Source organism: Tasmannia lanceolata, unplaced genomic scaffold (genome assembly GCF_043159265.1).
Source record: "Tasmannia lanceolata isolate RefF3 unplaced genomic scaffold, GAP_Taslan_0.1 ptg000013l, whole genome shotgun sequence".
Taxonomy (NCBI): domain Eukaryota; kingdom Viridiplantae; phylum Streptophyta; class Magnoliopsida; order Canellales; family Winteraceae; genus Tasmannia; species Tasmannia lanceolata.
In genome coordinates this window covers 10,591,358-10,606,551 of record NW_027518690.1, presented here as the reverse complement: position 1 = coordinate 10,606,551, position 15,194 = coordinate 10,591,358, and the positions used below count along the sequence as shown (strand labels likewise).

The window sequence follows — 15,194 nt, the reverse complement described above, 5'->3', positions numbered from 1 at the left end:
CTCGTTATTAAATCTTTAATGACAAAATTGCCCTTTTTTTTAGTTTAAAAGGATAATACTGTCGTATTTTTTAGTACATGTGGCCACCTTTTGTTGTGTCTGATTGGGACACTCCTGATTTTTTATTCGTGTTTTCAGGTTAGGGTTTTTTTCCCCCTTCTCCTCACTCATTTTTCTTCCATTTTATTCCTTTAATTTCTTCTAAGATCGTCCTCCGATCGCTGATATTTTTCGAGTGGATCAGCGATTTGGTTCGGGTAAGCTCAATTCTATGAAAAGATTCTATTTTTTTGGATCGTGGTATCATTTTTTTCTCTCTTTTTTTGATTAGGGTTTCGAGCTTTTGCAGAAATTTTCGGTTTGTTTTCTCTCCTTTTGTGTATATATTTTTTTTCTGCGAAGCAGCAGGATGTTAGGGTTTTCAATTAGGGTTTTTAGATCATTACGATTTTGGAGTTATTTGTTCGTTTTCTGTTCTTTTTTGGTTTTGGATTTCGTTTTAATATTTCTCTGTGAAGTAGAGATTTCAAATCATTATAGAACTTATTGATCTTATCTCTTTTCCTTTTAATTGAAATCAATCGAATCCTGAGACTTGCATTTGGGTCTCAATTTTTTCTTTTTTCTTTTTCCTGTTCGATTCATAGTATTTTTGTTTTTTATGCGTCCAGAGATAAATCATTAATAGTTTTTAGTTTGTGTGTTTTGTTTCTGTTTTCTTCTTCTTTGTATTCCGACCAGAAGCCCGAGGACTGTCTTTCTTAGCTTTTTTTTTTTGCTTATGAATTAGGGTTTTTGATCACTGAACTCTTGTATTTTCTCTATCTTGTTTTTGGTTTTTCTTTCTTTGTCTTGTAAGCAGTTTTCTTACATCTAAGCCCCTGTTTACTGCGGGTTTTTTTGTTTTAAGTTTTTATTAGGACTGTAGTTCAATTGGTTGAGGGCCTATGTATTTCAATCCCAGTTTGCCTACAAAAAAATAACTGCAAATTTATCTTCTTCTTCACTTTAGAGTATAGAGGGTGAGCCTTGGCGCAATGGCGGGAGCCTCGTGCACTCTGCCACCCTTTTTTCTTCACTTTAGAGTATCTCGTCACTTTTTTTTTTCTGCCATTTCTTAGTTTTTTTTTTTTTTTTGCTGGGCGAAGATTAGGTTTCTCTGATTATTTAATATTTTCGAAACTCTGTTGTATTTTCCTTCTATCGAACTCTGTGAATTGCATTTATATGTCTGGATTTTGGTCTTGTTTTCATTATTTTTCTTTTAACTAAGCAGTTTCTGTTCATTTTAGTCCCTAATTTTTTTTCCTTCTAAAACTTCGTAGTTTTAATCCTGAAAAACTGCAGTTTTGTCTTCTTCATCACTTTATAGTGTCTCTGTTTTTTCCTACCATTTCTGCGTCAAGTTGCTATTGTATATTATATTCGGGGAATGATATTCCCCCCCTCTGACGGATAGAATCCCCCCTTTTAACGTTATTTGTTAAGTTTTAAAGGCAGAGAAAAACGTCAAAGGGGGTGAATTTATCCTCAAGTAGTGAACCATTTTCGCAGAAGCTGTTAAAGGGTGGGATTGGAATATCATTTCCCTTATATTCTTCTATTCTTTAACTGGTACTTGATGACCAGGTAGCTCTTAGTTACATTTTGCTGTTTTTTTTATGTGTTTGATTTCATCATCAAATTATTTGGCACTCTGTTGGCATTCTCTTTGCGTTTGAACTTACTCTGGATTACATTTCTCTTGCTATGACGATAGCGGAACCCAACAATCATGCATAGACAGAGATCAAACTGGAAGGCCATTCAAGATCTCGAGCTAAGACTAGGGCCGTCGTCTACCCCAAAAGGTGGGAATATGTGGGCTACTAACTGTGCAATGGGCATCCCCGATGTTATTAATATTGAAGATGACGAGGACAATGTGCAAATATTTCCTAGGTCGTCCGCCGGGGTATATCCTGTAGCCTACTGATGAGTCTTCTTGTTGTTAATTTTCTACTAACTCCATCTTCTGGATTTCTGACTTCTACTGTGAACAGAGACTTAGGTTTTTCCCTCGTGTGAGTTCATGGGTACCTGTCATTTCCGATGAAGATTTAGAGCTTCGGCTTGGAGTCAAAGGTGCTTTATCACATTCTGATGGCAGCAAATATGCCATTTCTCATGTTTAATTTCCTTTCTCATATTATTCACGACTCGGCATATGATTTTGCTTCTTTCCATAGACGCATATAAACATATTGTTATCCTCAAGTTAGACACTGCATACCACTGTTAAAGGAATTTACCACTAGTTTCATTTCTACCCACTTGATTTCCTTTCTTATATTATTCACGACTTGGCATATGATTTTGTTTCTGTCCATGGAAGCATTTAAAAATATTGGTTTCCTCAACTTAGTTACTCTGTACCAATGTTAAAGGAATTTACCACTAATTTTATCACCACCCCTTGAATTCAGTAGTTCAATCTGACAACAGCTAAGATAACTACTTGGATTTGCCACTAATCTAAGACCCATTAGTTGTGAGGTACCCAGAGAAAGATTGCCTGTTTATTATTGTACCAGAGGACCTTATTTCGGTGCAATATAATTCCTGTACTCATTTCCATTGGTTACTTAAGAGTTGAGACACCCTTAAATAATAGTTTATAGCTAGTATTTTTTTTCCCATTCACGTAATCATTTAAGACTATCATGAGTCTTTAATTACTGGAAGTGGCGTGGAAGGAGGTGGTTGAGTCTTTTTCGGTGTCGGTCATTCTAAGGAGGGGAGAAATAATTCGCTGTGGGCCTTCTCTTGGATTTATGGTCCCATTGATCTCTTGCTCTTTGATTCCATGTGGAATGGACTTAACACCATTTGGGATAGATGGGACATCCTTTGATGTTTAGGGGTAGACTTCAATGTGACCTCCTTTCTAGGGCAAAGGTCTGAGGGGCTTGAGACTCTCTAGTAGTATGTGTTCATTCTCGGATTAAGTGAAGGTAGAGTATGCGACATGAGTCCCTCCACGTAAAAAGGTGTCCAAAAAGTGCTTCCAGAACCCGTAAAAGAGTAGGATGCATTAGACCCGGCCTGGTGAAATCTATTCAGTCAAGCAAGATATGACTCACTCCACTCTGAACCTATGGGTCTAACTGGCCCGAGCCTTGTTGTAGTTTCTACTGTAAACTGGAGTAGAATGAGTTGGCGGTAGAGACTGTTGGCCAAACAGGTAGTTTGTGGGGAAGTGTTGTATATAAGAACGAGAGGGTCAATAGCACAAGCAGTGAGAGCTGGAACTGGAAGAGACGGGACCAGTGGGTATGCGCAATAGTATTGGCTTTCAAAACTGTGATTTTTTGGCCTGGAATGTGTTTGTCGATGTTCCTCTGATTGGATCCCAATATAGATGGGAAAGGAATAACAAAATTTGTATAAAATGTTTTCCATTGGGAGTTGGTGGCCTCCTTACGGACGAGAGGGGCGGAGTCAATTGGGCTTTCTCTAGTCTGATTGGGAGATCAGATTCCAATGAAGCTGAACTAAGGGCGGTCCCTCCAGGGTATTAGCCTATTAGGCTTGCCGACGATAGAGTTCTCTCCGCTCTTGTTGTGGACGAGGATTCACTCAATGTCATCATATGGATGCTTGGGAGTCATCCCCACGCTCTATCTAGTGAAAAAGATTCGGGATCGAGAGTATCTTATCGCCATGTTAGAAGGGCTGCAAGCAGTGAAGCAGACAGGTTTGCTCGAGCTGGAGTTTTTAGACCTTGCTTGGAAGTTTTTTATTTTTTCCCACCTTGAGATTGGGTGCCTTTGCTTTACTTATTGTGTCTTCTTTTTCTTTTGTCCCGATCATCTCAGTCATGTTTGTTTCCTTTTCCTCCTTTTAATGAAATTAACTTACCATTCAAAAGAAGTCGTATAGACTTTTTTCTCATTTGTCCTTTGTGGAGTACATCGCTCTTGGGAACTATCTAAATCGCTCTCCCTAAACTGGTTTCAGATCATAGGCCTCTCCTCGACCCCACCTAGGGATCTTGGGTCCCTTTCCTGTTCCTTTTCGAATTCACTTGGATAGAGGATACTTCCTTGGTTGATATTCTTAAATCTTAGTGGGCTAAAGCAGGGATGGCCGGGTCAGCTGGCATTCATTTATGACATTAACTTAGGTCGTTAAGTCCAAACTGAAAATCTGGGTTAAGAAGGTATTTGGAGAAAAGTTGCAGATAAAAGCCTGTATGTTAAGAGCCTCTATAGGCTTAAAAATGCAAATGAAGTGAGACCTCTCTCTGTCTCGGAAGAGTATTCGGATGGGACCCGTCTCCAGGAAGAGTATAATCATATCATCTTGTAGGAAAAGCTGAGGTGGAGTCAAAGGTCTAGAACAAAATGGCTAAAAGTGAATGATAAGCACATTGCATATTTCTGTAGTATTTCCAGCGCAAGAAGACATGGCAATAGATCCTCCCTTTGAGAGTGAATGATATTAGAGTTGAGGATCAGGAAACCATATCTTCGAAAATTTTCTCCTTTTTTGAAAAGCTGTAGTCTTTAGACTTACAATGCCTCCCTAACCCAAAAAGTGTATAGTTCGTGAAGCTAGAGGAAGAGTCCAAGGTTTGGCTCATATGACGACCCTTCTCAAACGAGGAAGTCAAAGAAGCCATATTCTCTCTGAAAAGACAGCGCTTCTGATGGTTTTTGCTTGGCTTTCTGCCAAGTAGGCTGAAATTGGGTAAAAAAAAGACACCATAGTTCTTTTTTACTTCTATCTGCCAAGTAGACTGAAATTGGGTAAAAAAGGTAACTTCCTTTTTATTTTTTGCAATATTTGAGTAACTTCTCCTTTTCAAAACAGTAAAGAAAAAAGCTTGCGTAATTAAGAAGGAAAAGGGAAAGTGGCTGGACATGTCCACGTCCGTATCCGTGTCGTCGACACGTGTAAACGCAAAAAAAAAAAAAGAAAAAAAAGAAAGAAGAAAAGTGTCCACCAATCATAGAATTTAATTCAATTGAAATAGAATAAAAGTAAGGTATATCAGGGTACCTCATTTGAATATTTAAATGTATATGTATGTTACCCGGGATACTATTGTGAATTGTGAAGAAATGGAGTGGAAGTCTTCCTTTGGAGTAGAATCCTTCCTTTGGAGTATCAGCCTCTACTTCTCTTGAAGCCTTCAGAGTATAAGGAAGTAGAAGTAGAGAGTATTATAGAGGTTATCTGTACTGCGTACTACTTGAAGCCTTTGGAGTAGGAGAGTATTAGCACTTTGAACCCTTTGTTGGAGTAGACTTAGAGTAGAAAGCCTTTGGTGATGAGTAGAAGCTTGTAAGTAGTAGTAGAGATTAGTATAGATTACAAGAAAGTAGAAGAAATTTGTAGAGAATAGTAGATAGTAGAAGAAAGTAGCAGAAAATAGGTGGTAGAAGAAGTAGAAATCAAGGCTTAGATGGGTTTATATCAAGGTGCAAGTGGTTGTAGATTGAAAATGACAGGAAATACCCTTCCAACGGTTACAACGGTCAAAAAATGAGGGCATAGTGGACAAAATAAGAAAACTTGCCTTTGATGACATTTCTGTAATTTTGTAAAAAAAGTGTGTGCTTCGTCCAAAACAAGTCATTTCAGGACGAAACACTCCGTTTTGGACGAGAAGGGGAGAATCCGAATGAAAAAAGGGGCGAATCGGAATGAAAAACCCAAGAAAATGAAATATATAGTGATTCCATTTGAATCCCGAATGAAACGAATCGTTTTGGCCGTTTCAGTGGAAACAAAATAAAATTCATAACTAAGGTCATTGCCAACTATTGTGCATTGTGTCTTACTGATGCTTAGTCTGTCGAAGTTACACCTATAACCTTTGGTGTTTTGTTTTTGGAGTATGTTTGGTTTTCCCTAGTCATATCGTTGACCATGTAGTGCAGTGAGATTTTGTTCTTTGGCCCCTAGAAGGAAAGATTCTTTGGAGCCTTTTCTGTCATTCTCTGGCTGGTTTTGGAAGAAAGGAACACGGGAGTTTTATAAGGTGTCTCAAACGTAGTGTGCAATTTGTATCGGCAAATTTTCTCTCTGGACCTTTAGAAGAATAGGTGGCTTCTTTTCACGGGTCTTTGGAGGAAATCATGCAAAGTAGATGTCTTGAGGAGGGTCCACGCCCCAGGTAGGAACCACTCCATCATGGGAAGTAGAAATTGAACTATGGTTCGTGTCGTGGCAACCTCGGGCAGATTGCCATTTGAATTCTTCTGAGGATTGCAGATAGGGAGATATTATAGGCTTTTTCGGATCAGATCAGAGTAAAAGATTCTAGTGAGGCAGAGGTTCATGAGCTTCTTCATGGCATTAGGGTCTTGAATCAACCACAACTGGACCAAATTATTATTGAAGGCGATTCCCTCAATGTATTCAGATGGATGAGAGATGGTGTCAATTTCTTGTGGAGATGTGCGGATGCTAATAAGGAGATCCAGGGCATTTTGGATAGTTGTTTCATTGAGTTCAAACATGTTTGGCAGTGAAGGCTTTGTTCTCCAACCTTGAGGCCTACCCAAAAAGAAAACATGTTTGGCAGTCAGCCTATTCAGATGCAAATCCTCTTGCCCGATCCAGGGTTACCAGATCAGCTAATTATGTGAGAACGTTTTGATTACCTACCTTTTTGTTCCTGTTTTGTTGTAGCCCTGACTGTTTCTCTTTTGTATTTCTCCCCTTTTTCTGCTTTGCTTTGATGTTGTATATGACCCCCTTGGTCATTGGGTTGTGCTATTTTTCTTCTATAAAATTTAATCATTCAAAAAATGAATTAAATGTAGTCACATAAGCTATTTAAACTAAAAGTGATTTTTAATTTTTATAAGTGAAGAAGAAATTTTATGTCTTATTTTAAAAGAATCCATAGGAAATGTCATGACAGCATGTCTGTTGAGCGTTCCTTGGTTCCTAATTTTATGTTCCCAACTTTGGGTACTCCGAATCGGGAACACAGGAACCTGAAACCTGTAGATTGTTCCCATTGTTTGTGAGGGGTTCCTCCCCTGTTTTTAGTTTGAACAAGGAAAGCTGAAACCTGTGTTCTGTTGTGTTATGGTACCCCGTGTGACTGCACCCGGATGGCAGGTCTCCTTAGTTTATGGGACCCGTTAAACATAATTGTACAGTTTTATGATAATAATACTGTAATATTGTGCTGTTTAGAAAAAAAAAACAATAAAAATGAATACTGATTGATAATTGTGTACAAATATTAGTTCATAAACACACAAGATACCTATGCTTCATTCTTCTGAAGGTAGGAGAAAAGATAAAACTGATTTGATTATTGATTCAAATTAGAGTTTGAAACTCATGTAATTCACCTCTTCTATTCTGGTTAACTCGATAAAAAATCGGATCTATTTACGAGAAATCTCATTCAGTTAGATATGGTAGATTAAGATGGGACACCAAAAGAATCTATGTAGAATAATATGTGTTGAAAACAGACATGCTAAAACAATATAAATAGGAGAAATTATATGTTGCCCTAGCGTGAAGTCCAGTGTAAGTAGCACGACAAAAGTTCTGCCCTTGATATTTGATCCAACAGCAGCCCCTTAAAAAGAGTGATGATAAATTCGCACCCCTTGTAGGATAATTCACACCCCTTTAAAGGAGGGTATGTGGCAGACATCAACACTTTTTGACATGTAAAGGGGTGCGAATTATCCTACAGGGGGTGCGAATTTATCATCACCCAAAAATGGGCTGCTGTTGGATCAAATATAAAGGGCATGAAGTCCGGGCACCATATAAAACTTTTATAAATAGTCATAAATAAACGTAAAATCCATGTTCTTTTATGTTTATGGAATACTATCTGGCAATGGTCCAGTTGAATTTTCTTGGTATATGAGAGCACTTAAGATGGACATTTCTTTACTTCAGTATCTGATTATGTATTTCATGGAGTTGAAGTTTCATAGAATGCGGCGGGATGATGATGCCTGCACCTGTATACAATTTAGTCATGATTCATAAAGCCAAAAGCAACTGACTTTGCCCCATAAACATTTGTTAGCTTCAATATTTTGATCAAGTGAGAGCAATAGGGTATTGGCAGTTTCTTTAGTCCTATAATAGGAAAACACAACTGTTCATGTTTCCTATGTTGGGGTGGTTTATCTTAGTTTTATTGGGATTTCATTATGCCAAAACTGGGCATTCAAATGTTCAGACGGGCTGCCATTAAAAGCAAAAGGGAAACAAGGCTGACGCCAGGCCTTGTAAGCACCCTTGTTTTTTTTGTGTGACCAACTCCTTTGCAACAGTTTTTAGACAACCTCTCCGGTGATTCCTAGTTTCGTATGAAGAACAGTTCATGCTTTGAGTAAGCAGTTTTTTTTTAATTTTTATTTTGATTCCTACTAAATATGTTGATGTGATTAAGGATATGTACGATGGAGCAGTAGCTAGTGTCAGAACCACGAATGGAACGCCTAGTGAGTTTCCAATTACAATAGGACTGTACGAAGGATCAGCTCTAAGCCCTTATATTTTTACGCTAGTTATGGATGAGCTTACAGAGGGTATCCAGGATGAGGTGCCGTGGTGTATGTTATTTGCAGATGACATAGTATTAATCGACGAAACCAAAGCATGAGTAAATGCTAAGTTAGAGTTATGGAGAACTACTTTGGAATCCAAAGGTTTTAGACTGAGTAGGACTAAGACATAATATATGGAATGCAACTTTAGTAATGTAAGGAGGCGGGATGAGGATGTAGCTAATATGACTGGATAGGACGTACCTAAGAGGGATATCTTTCTCTATCTTGGTTCAATTCTACATAAGGAGAGATTGAAGAGGATGTTAACCATAGAATAAGAGCAGGTTTGTTGAAATTGAAGCTTGCCTCAGGAGTTCTGTGCGACCGGAAAATCTCTACCAAGCTGAAGGGAAGTTTTATAAGACAGCTGTGAGGCCAACCATGCTGGATGGCTCAGAATGTTGGGCCACCAAGAAGCAGCATTTGCATAAGATGAGTGTAGCGGAGATGCGAATGCTTAGATGGATGTGCGGCCACACAAGATTAGATAAAATTAAAAATGAAGACATTCGTAAAAAGGTGGGGGTGGCACCAATTGAAGAGAAGATGAGAGAGCACCGCTTAAGATGGTTTGGACATATCCAACGTAGGCCTTTGGATGCTCCGGTGAGAAGAGGCGACTCGTGCCAAATTGATGGAGTAAAAAGAGGTAGGGGCAAACCGAAAACAACTTGGGTAGAAACAGTGAGGAAAGACTTGATAGCTAGGAACATAATAGAGAACATGACCTTAGATAGGATAGAATGGAAGAAAGTGGTCCACGTAGAAGAACCCAACTAGAGCCAGGATTAGAGCCGGATAGATTCCTTTCACATTCTTCATGAGATTTTTCTAAAGAATTCATTTAGCCGACCCCAACTAGTTTGGGACAAAGGCTTTGTTGAGTTGAATTGAGTTTTGATTAGTTGCTTTGAGTAGGCAGTTCTAGTCCTTAGGGAAAGACTTGCATGGTTGACTGGTATATATATATATATATATATATATATATATATATATAGCTTTTGTTGAAATTCGTACAGTATACTGTTGAATGGTACTTATAGCTTTTGTTCAAATATAATGTAGAGTGTTGTACTGTCAGTGCCGATCCATTTGGTGATTAGTTTTCTTCATCAAGAATTTATGATCAATCAGTAATGCAAATTTTGTTTTTCATTCAATTTATCTGGGCCTTATGTTTTTTTTTATGGTTCCAGATTGGTTTTTGTCGAATTTTCCTATGATACCTGCTTTAGGTTTTAGAAGAATAAGTGGTTAGGATTTACATGTCATTTGTGCAAATTCAATGTTTATGGGTTCCACTCCTTTTATTTATGGGTTCCACTGCATTTATTTATAGGATAATACCATCCAAAGGCACCCTTAAGAATCTCTTTCCCTTGGGAGTTCCATAATGGAATGGGTTTGCAATTGTTTAGACTAATGACATGGGTTTCTTTTATTTTTACTATATCAATGTTCTCATATATTCAGTGTCATGGCAGAACATAACGAGCATTCTGGGAATCCAAGTAGCTTGGTATATATGTTGGATGATGGAGTTGAAGACCCTTTATTGGCTTGGAAATGCTTCAAGGTGTGTAACCCTTAATTGTTGCATATCTATGTCTTTGGAGTTGCACACTTGTTGGATTTGTTGGCAATGTCAGAACCTTGGTTTACCAAGGATTAGATTTCTTGTTCCTCTCAAGCCGTATCATCTTTCACTTTCTAACCTGTCTATCAACAATTATGTGTCTTATTCATTTAATTCTTATGGGGTGACACTTCTCTCCTGAAAAAGCGGGGCTGAAAAGTTCTTGTAAGAAATTGCCTGGATTCTCCTGTCTTATTCATTTTTGGTACACACCCTATCTATGATAGCCTGATAGGGCCCATCAAATGAATGCTTTGAATCCCCCCAAAAATGTGGGCCCACCCCTGTTTTCTGCACTCAAGCTTTGAAACAGTTTTCCGTATATATATATAGGGAAATGATTTCCGCACGTGCCAATGTTTTGATATACATGTGCTCCACATGTTTGTCGTGTAGTTTTTAAAGGGTTTTAAGAGCTTTCTGGGAACCATAATATTCCTCTGGCAGCCCTTTGAATACTAGACGACAAAAATTGGAGCGCATTTTATCAAAACATTGGAGCGTGAAAATCATTTCCCTATATATATATATATATATATATATATATATATATGAGGAAAATGATTGTGAGCTTGAAGCTCATATAGCTTATATGAGCTTGCGGGCCCAAACACCGGTCCCACATTTTTTTGTGGTGATCCAAACCATTCATTTGCAAGGCCCCATCATAGATAGGGTGTGTACCAAAAATCAGCTCCATTGGATCATCCTAACCCCTCCAAAAGCGGAGGGCAAAAATGGGCAGATTTGTGGCAAACGGTGTCTGTCCATTTTGCCCTCCACTTTTGGATGGGTTAGGATGATTCTATGGAGCTGATTTTTTGTACACACCCTATCTATGTAAGGGCCTTTCAAATGAATGCTTTGGATCATCCTAACAATGTGGGCCCACATGTGTTTGGGCCCTCAAGCTCATATAAGCTATATGAGCTTCAAGCTCACAATCATTTTCCTCTCTCTCTCTCTCTCTCTCTCTCTCTCTCTCTATATATATATATATATATATATATATATATATATATGAGGAAACTGTTGGTGAGCTTAAGCGCACCAAACCTATGGTGCGCTTAAGCTCCCCAATCACATGGCTCCCCAATCACATGTGGTGATCCAAACCATTCATTTGCAAGGCCTTATGATAGATAGGGGGTGTACCAAAAATCAGCTCCATAGGATCATCCTAACCCCTCCATTTGTGGAGGACAAAAAATGGGCAGATTTGTGTCTGTCCATTTTTGTTCTCCACAAATGGAGGGGTTAGGATGATCCTATGGAGCTGATTTTTGGTACACCCCCTATCTATGTAAGGGACTTTAAAATGAATGCTTTGGATTATCCTAACAAAGTGGGCCCCCATGTGATTGGGCGCTTAAGCTCACCATAAGTTTGGTGAGCTTAAGCGCACCAACAGTTTCCATTATATATATATATAGGAAAAGGATGGTGAGGTTGAGCTCCCAAACACATGGGTCCCACATTTTTGTGGTGATCCAAACCATTCATTTACAAGGCCCTATCATAGATAGGGTGTGTACCAAAAATCAGCTCGATAGGATCATCCTAACCCATCCAAAAGTGGGTGGCAAAATGGACAGACACTGTTTGTCCACAAATCTGTCCATTTTTGCCACCCACTTTTGGATGGGTTAGGATGATCCTATGGAGCTGATTTTTTGTACACACCCCTTGTAAATAAATGGTTTGGATCATCACAAAAAATGTGGGACCCATGTGTTTTGGGAGCTCAAGCTCACCATAAGGATGGTGCGCTCACGCTCACCATCCTTTTCCTCATATATATATATATATATAGAGGAAAATGATTGTGAGCTTGAAGCTTGTATGAGCTTGAGGGCCCAAACACATGTGGGCCCACATTGTTAGGATGATCCAAAGCATTCATTTGAAAGGCCCTTACATAGATAGGGTGTGTACAAAAAATCAGCTCCATAGGATCATCCTAACCCATCCAAAAGTAGAGGGCAAAATAGACAGACACCGTTTGCCACAAATCTGTCCATTTTTGCCCTCCGCTTTTGGAGGGGTTAGGATGATCCAATGGAGCTGATTTTTGGTACACACCCTATCTATGATGGGGCCTTGCAAATGAATGGTTTGGATCACCACAAAAATTGTGGGACCCATGTGTTTGGGCCCTCAAGCTCATATAAGCTATATGAGCTTCAAGCTCACAATCATTTTCCTCATATATATATATATATATATATATATATATATATATATATATATATATATATATATATATATATATATATATATAGAGAGAGAGAGAGAGAGAGAGAGAGAGAGAGAGAGAGAGAGAGAGAGAGAGAGGAAATGGTCTGAACAGACCTCACAAACCATAGGGGGGCCCACATTTTGGGGGTGATCCTAAGCATTCATTTGGAAGGCCTCATCATGGATGGGGTGTGTACCAAAAATCAGCTCCATTGGATCATCTTAGTGTGTCCATTTGTGGAGGGAAAAATGGACAGCTGCTGTTTGTCCACAAGTCTGCCCATTTTTTCCCTCCACAAATGGAAGGGTTAGGATGATCCAATGGAGCTGATTTTTGGTACACACCCCATCCATGATGGGGCCTTCCAAATGAATGCTTAGGATCACCCCCAAAATGTGGCCCTCCCGTGGTTTGTGAGGTCTGCTCATTTAAGCTTTTCTGATATTCTGTGGCCGACAAAGAACTGTACGGACCACATCATAGGTTGATCCAAACCGTCCATGTGATGGAACACAACATCAATAGGTTGTGCCGTAAAATCATGTCCATAGGCTGATCCTAGCCCTCCAATCTATAGAGGTTTACATAATTAAAAAAAATAAGGGGGGGGGGGGGGGTAGGATTGAAATTATGTGGCTTTAATGGGTGCCTTGTTAAAAAGCATAAAGGAGGGGGTAGGATTGAAAATATGTGGGTTGAATGGGTGCCTTTGTTAAAAAAAGTGATGTGTAATTCTCATAGAATTTTGGGAGAAATTCAAATAATTCTCTCATTTTCTCCTCTTCTGATGTATATATATATATATATATGGGGATTTGCTAGCGTCACGGATGGTCTGTTGCATGTGATAGCAGCCACCTTGTGAATGAAGACAAAATGTGCTGAAAAGTGAGCCTGTGTGGCTGCTGTCACATGCAACAGACCATCCGTGGAATGCCTTTTGCGATGCACGCTAGCAAATCCCTTATATAGGCTACTGATATTGTCACTACCATATTTTGATAATTACACTAATTCATCTTGTCTTTTCTTATTTAAACAGCTGTCGGGTTATTACATTTCCCAAAAAGATCTCCGTAGCCAGTTTAAAAAGAAAAGACAAGCTGAGTTTGTACAATTATTGAAACATGGGTAGTGCCAATATATCTAGCCCCCATATATAGTGAGTAATTGTTCTGGAACTATGCATCACCCTATTATAAACAAAAGGTTTCTAGTCAGTCCTTTTTTTTCTGTCAATGATGGGAAATTTATCAAAGAAGCAAACTAAAAACTAGCTAGCCGAGCCATCTTAAAAGGTTGGGAAAGGAGATACAAACAGCTAAAAAGGAAATCTACATATAATGTTCAGAGAGTAGCTTCCTTCTAGTCAATCTTTTAGCATCTTTAGAGTGCTTATGTTAACACTAACGCAGCAGAAGAAATTCGAACAAGCATCGAGCAGTCACTGCATCCTTGAAGAACAGGAGGTTAAACTGAGATGCTCAATCTGTATGGACACCATGAAAGAGGAGACTTCTACCGTGTGTGGCCATGTTTTCTGCAAACCTTGCATCTCCAATGCCATTCGGGTCCAAAAGAAGTGCCCCACCTGTCGTGAGAAGCTTTCCCTCACAAACATCCATCGCATCTATCTCCCGGGAGCCACTTCCTGACCCCCCTCCAGCCGATCCGTGTCGTGCCCGCAAGTGAATTTTATGCCCAAGGCTTTTGTGAAAGGATCCAAGAAGAAGAGCGTGCATCTGAAATTGTGAAAGATAGATGCAAGTTCTGTTATGTCATCTATGAAGAAAGGTTTTTGTGAGAGTGAGGTACTTAGAAAAATTATTTCCTTTTTCCTTTATACTTATAAGAGAGAATGATTTTGGGTGATTCTTGATTCAATTACCCTGTATGTTTTTGCAATTTACAGAAGTAGTGCATTTGTTGTGGAAAATATCTGTTTACTAGTTTTGAAAGATACATGTTAGACATGAGATCATCTTTGAATGCTATCAGAATGTCAGCTTCTATTTTTGCGATTTTGTGTGGCTCTTTTTAGTTAGTAGTACCATTATCATAATATAGTTGTGAGGATATTAGTCCCCTGTGCGGGTTGTCCCAACTGGTGACTGAATATTTCTTGTTTAAATTGCTACGTTATGGTGCATTGCCTCACTGGTCTAATTTCTTAGGCTCCGTTTGGTTGTATTTATTGGTTCTGTAGAGTAGTTGTCAAGTGGTCTTTTTGGTGAGATAATAGCGAAGATGTCTTTAAGTAGACTTTCCAAAGTTTTGTTTGATTGCCACGTAAAGGACTAGTAGAATGATGGAAAAGTAGAAGATAGTTTGGTTGAGCCCAGGAAAATTTTCTCTTTAGGTCCGTTTGGTTGCCGCCAAAAATAGTGTTTTACGAAGAAAAGAAAGTAGAATAATGTCATTATCCTCTCCCCATGAACGTTTGGTTTCCATGCACTATTCATTCTACTTTCCTTGTCTCTAACTAATTTCTGAACAATAAGCTTTTGAATTTCGTCCCAAATCAAGAGGAGACGAAAGGGAAAGCAAAGATGATTTTACTTCTACTTTGTTTTTACTTGCACAATGACGTAACTTTACTTTTCTACTGCTACTCCTACTTCACACGCATCCATTTTCATCTCACATCCCTTGATATCAATTACTGGGCCAGAGAATAAAACGGTTGAAGAGATTGTGGTTGGGCAAGGTAAAACTGAGGGCCAAGAAGATT

The 15,194-nt window shown here is 38.8% G+C and overlaps 1 protein-coding gene across 4 annotated transcripts; it reads left to right on the top strand.

Annotated features, from left to right (window-relative positions):
- On the top strand, nt 1-14,484 carry LOC143889752 (uncharacterized). Of its 4 annotated transcripts, none has more exons than XM_077394082.1 (5): nt 1-138; nt 1,760-1,954; nt 2,043-2,124; nt 10,073-10,164; nt 13,879-14,484. In XM_077394082.1, exons 2-5 carry the CDS (start codon nt 1,775-1,777, stop codon nt 14,116-14,118), a joined length of 594 nt encoding a protein of 197 aa, XP_077250197.1. In that variant the 5' UTR covers nt 1-138; nt 1,760-1,774; the 3' UTR covers nt 14,119-14,484. The 4 variants fall into 4 exon arrangements, with proteins under 4 accessions (XP_077250197.1, XP_077250199.1, XP_077250196.1 ...); XM_077394084.1 differs by having other exon boundaries at nt 118-257; nt 13,882-14,484; XM_077394081.1 differs by having other exon boundaries at nt 118-257.
- The last annotated feature ends 710 nt before the right edge of the window (nt 14,485-15,194 follow it).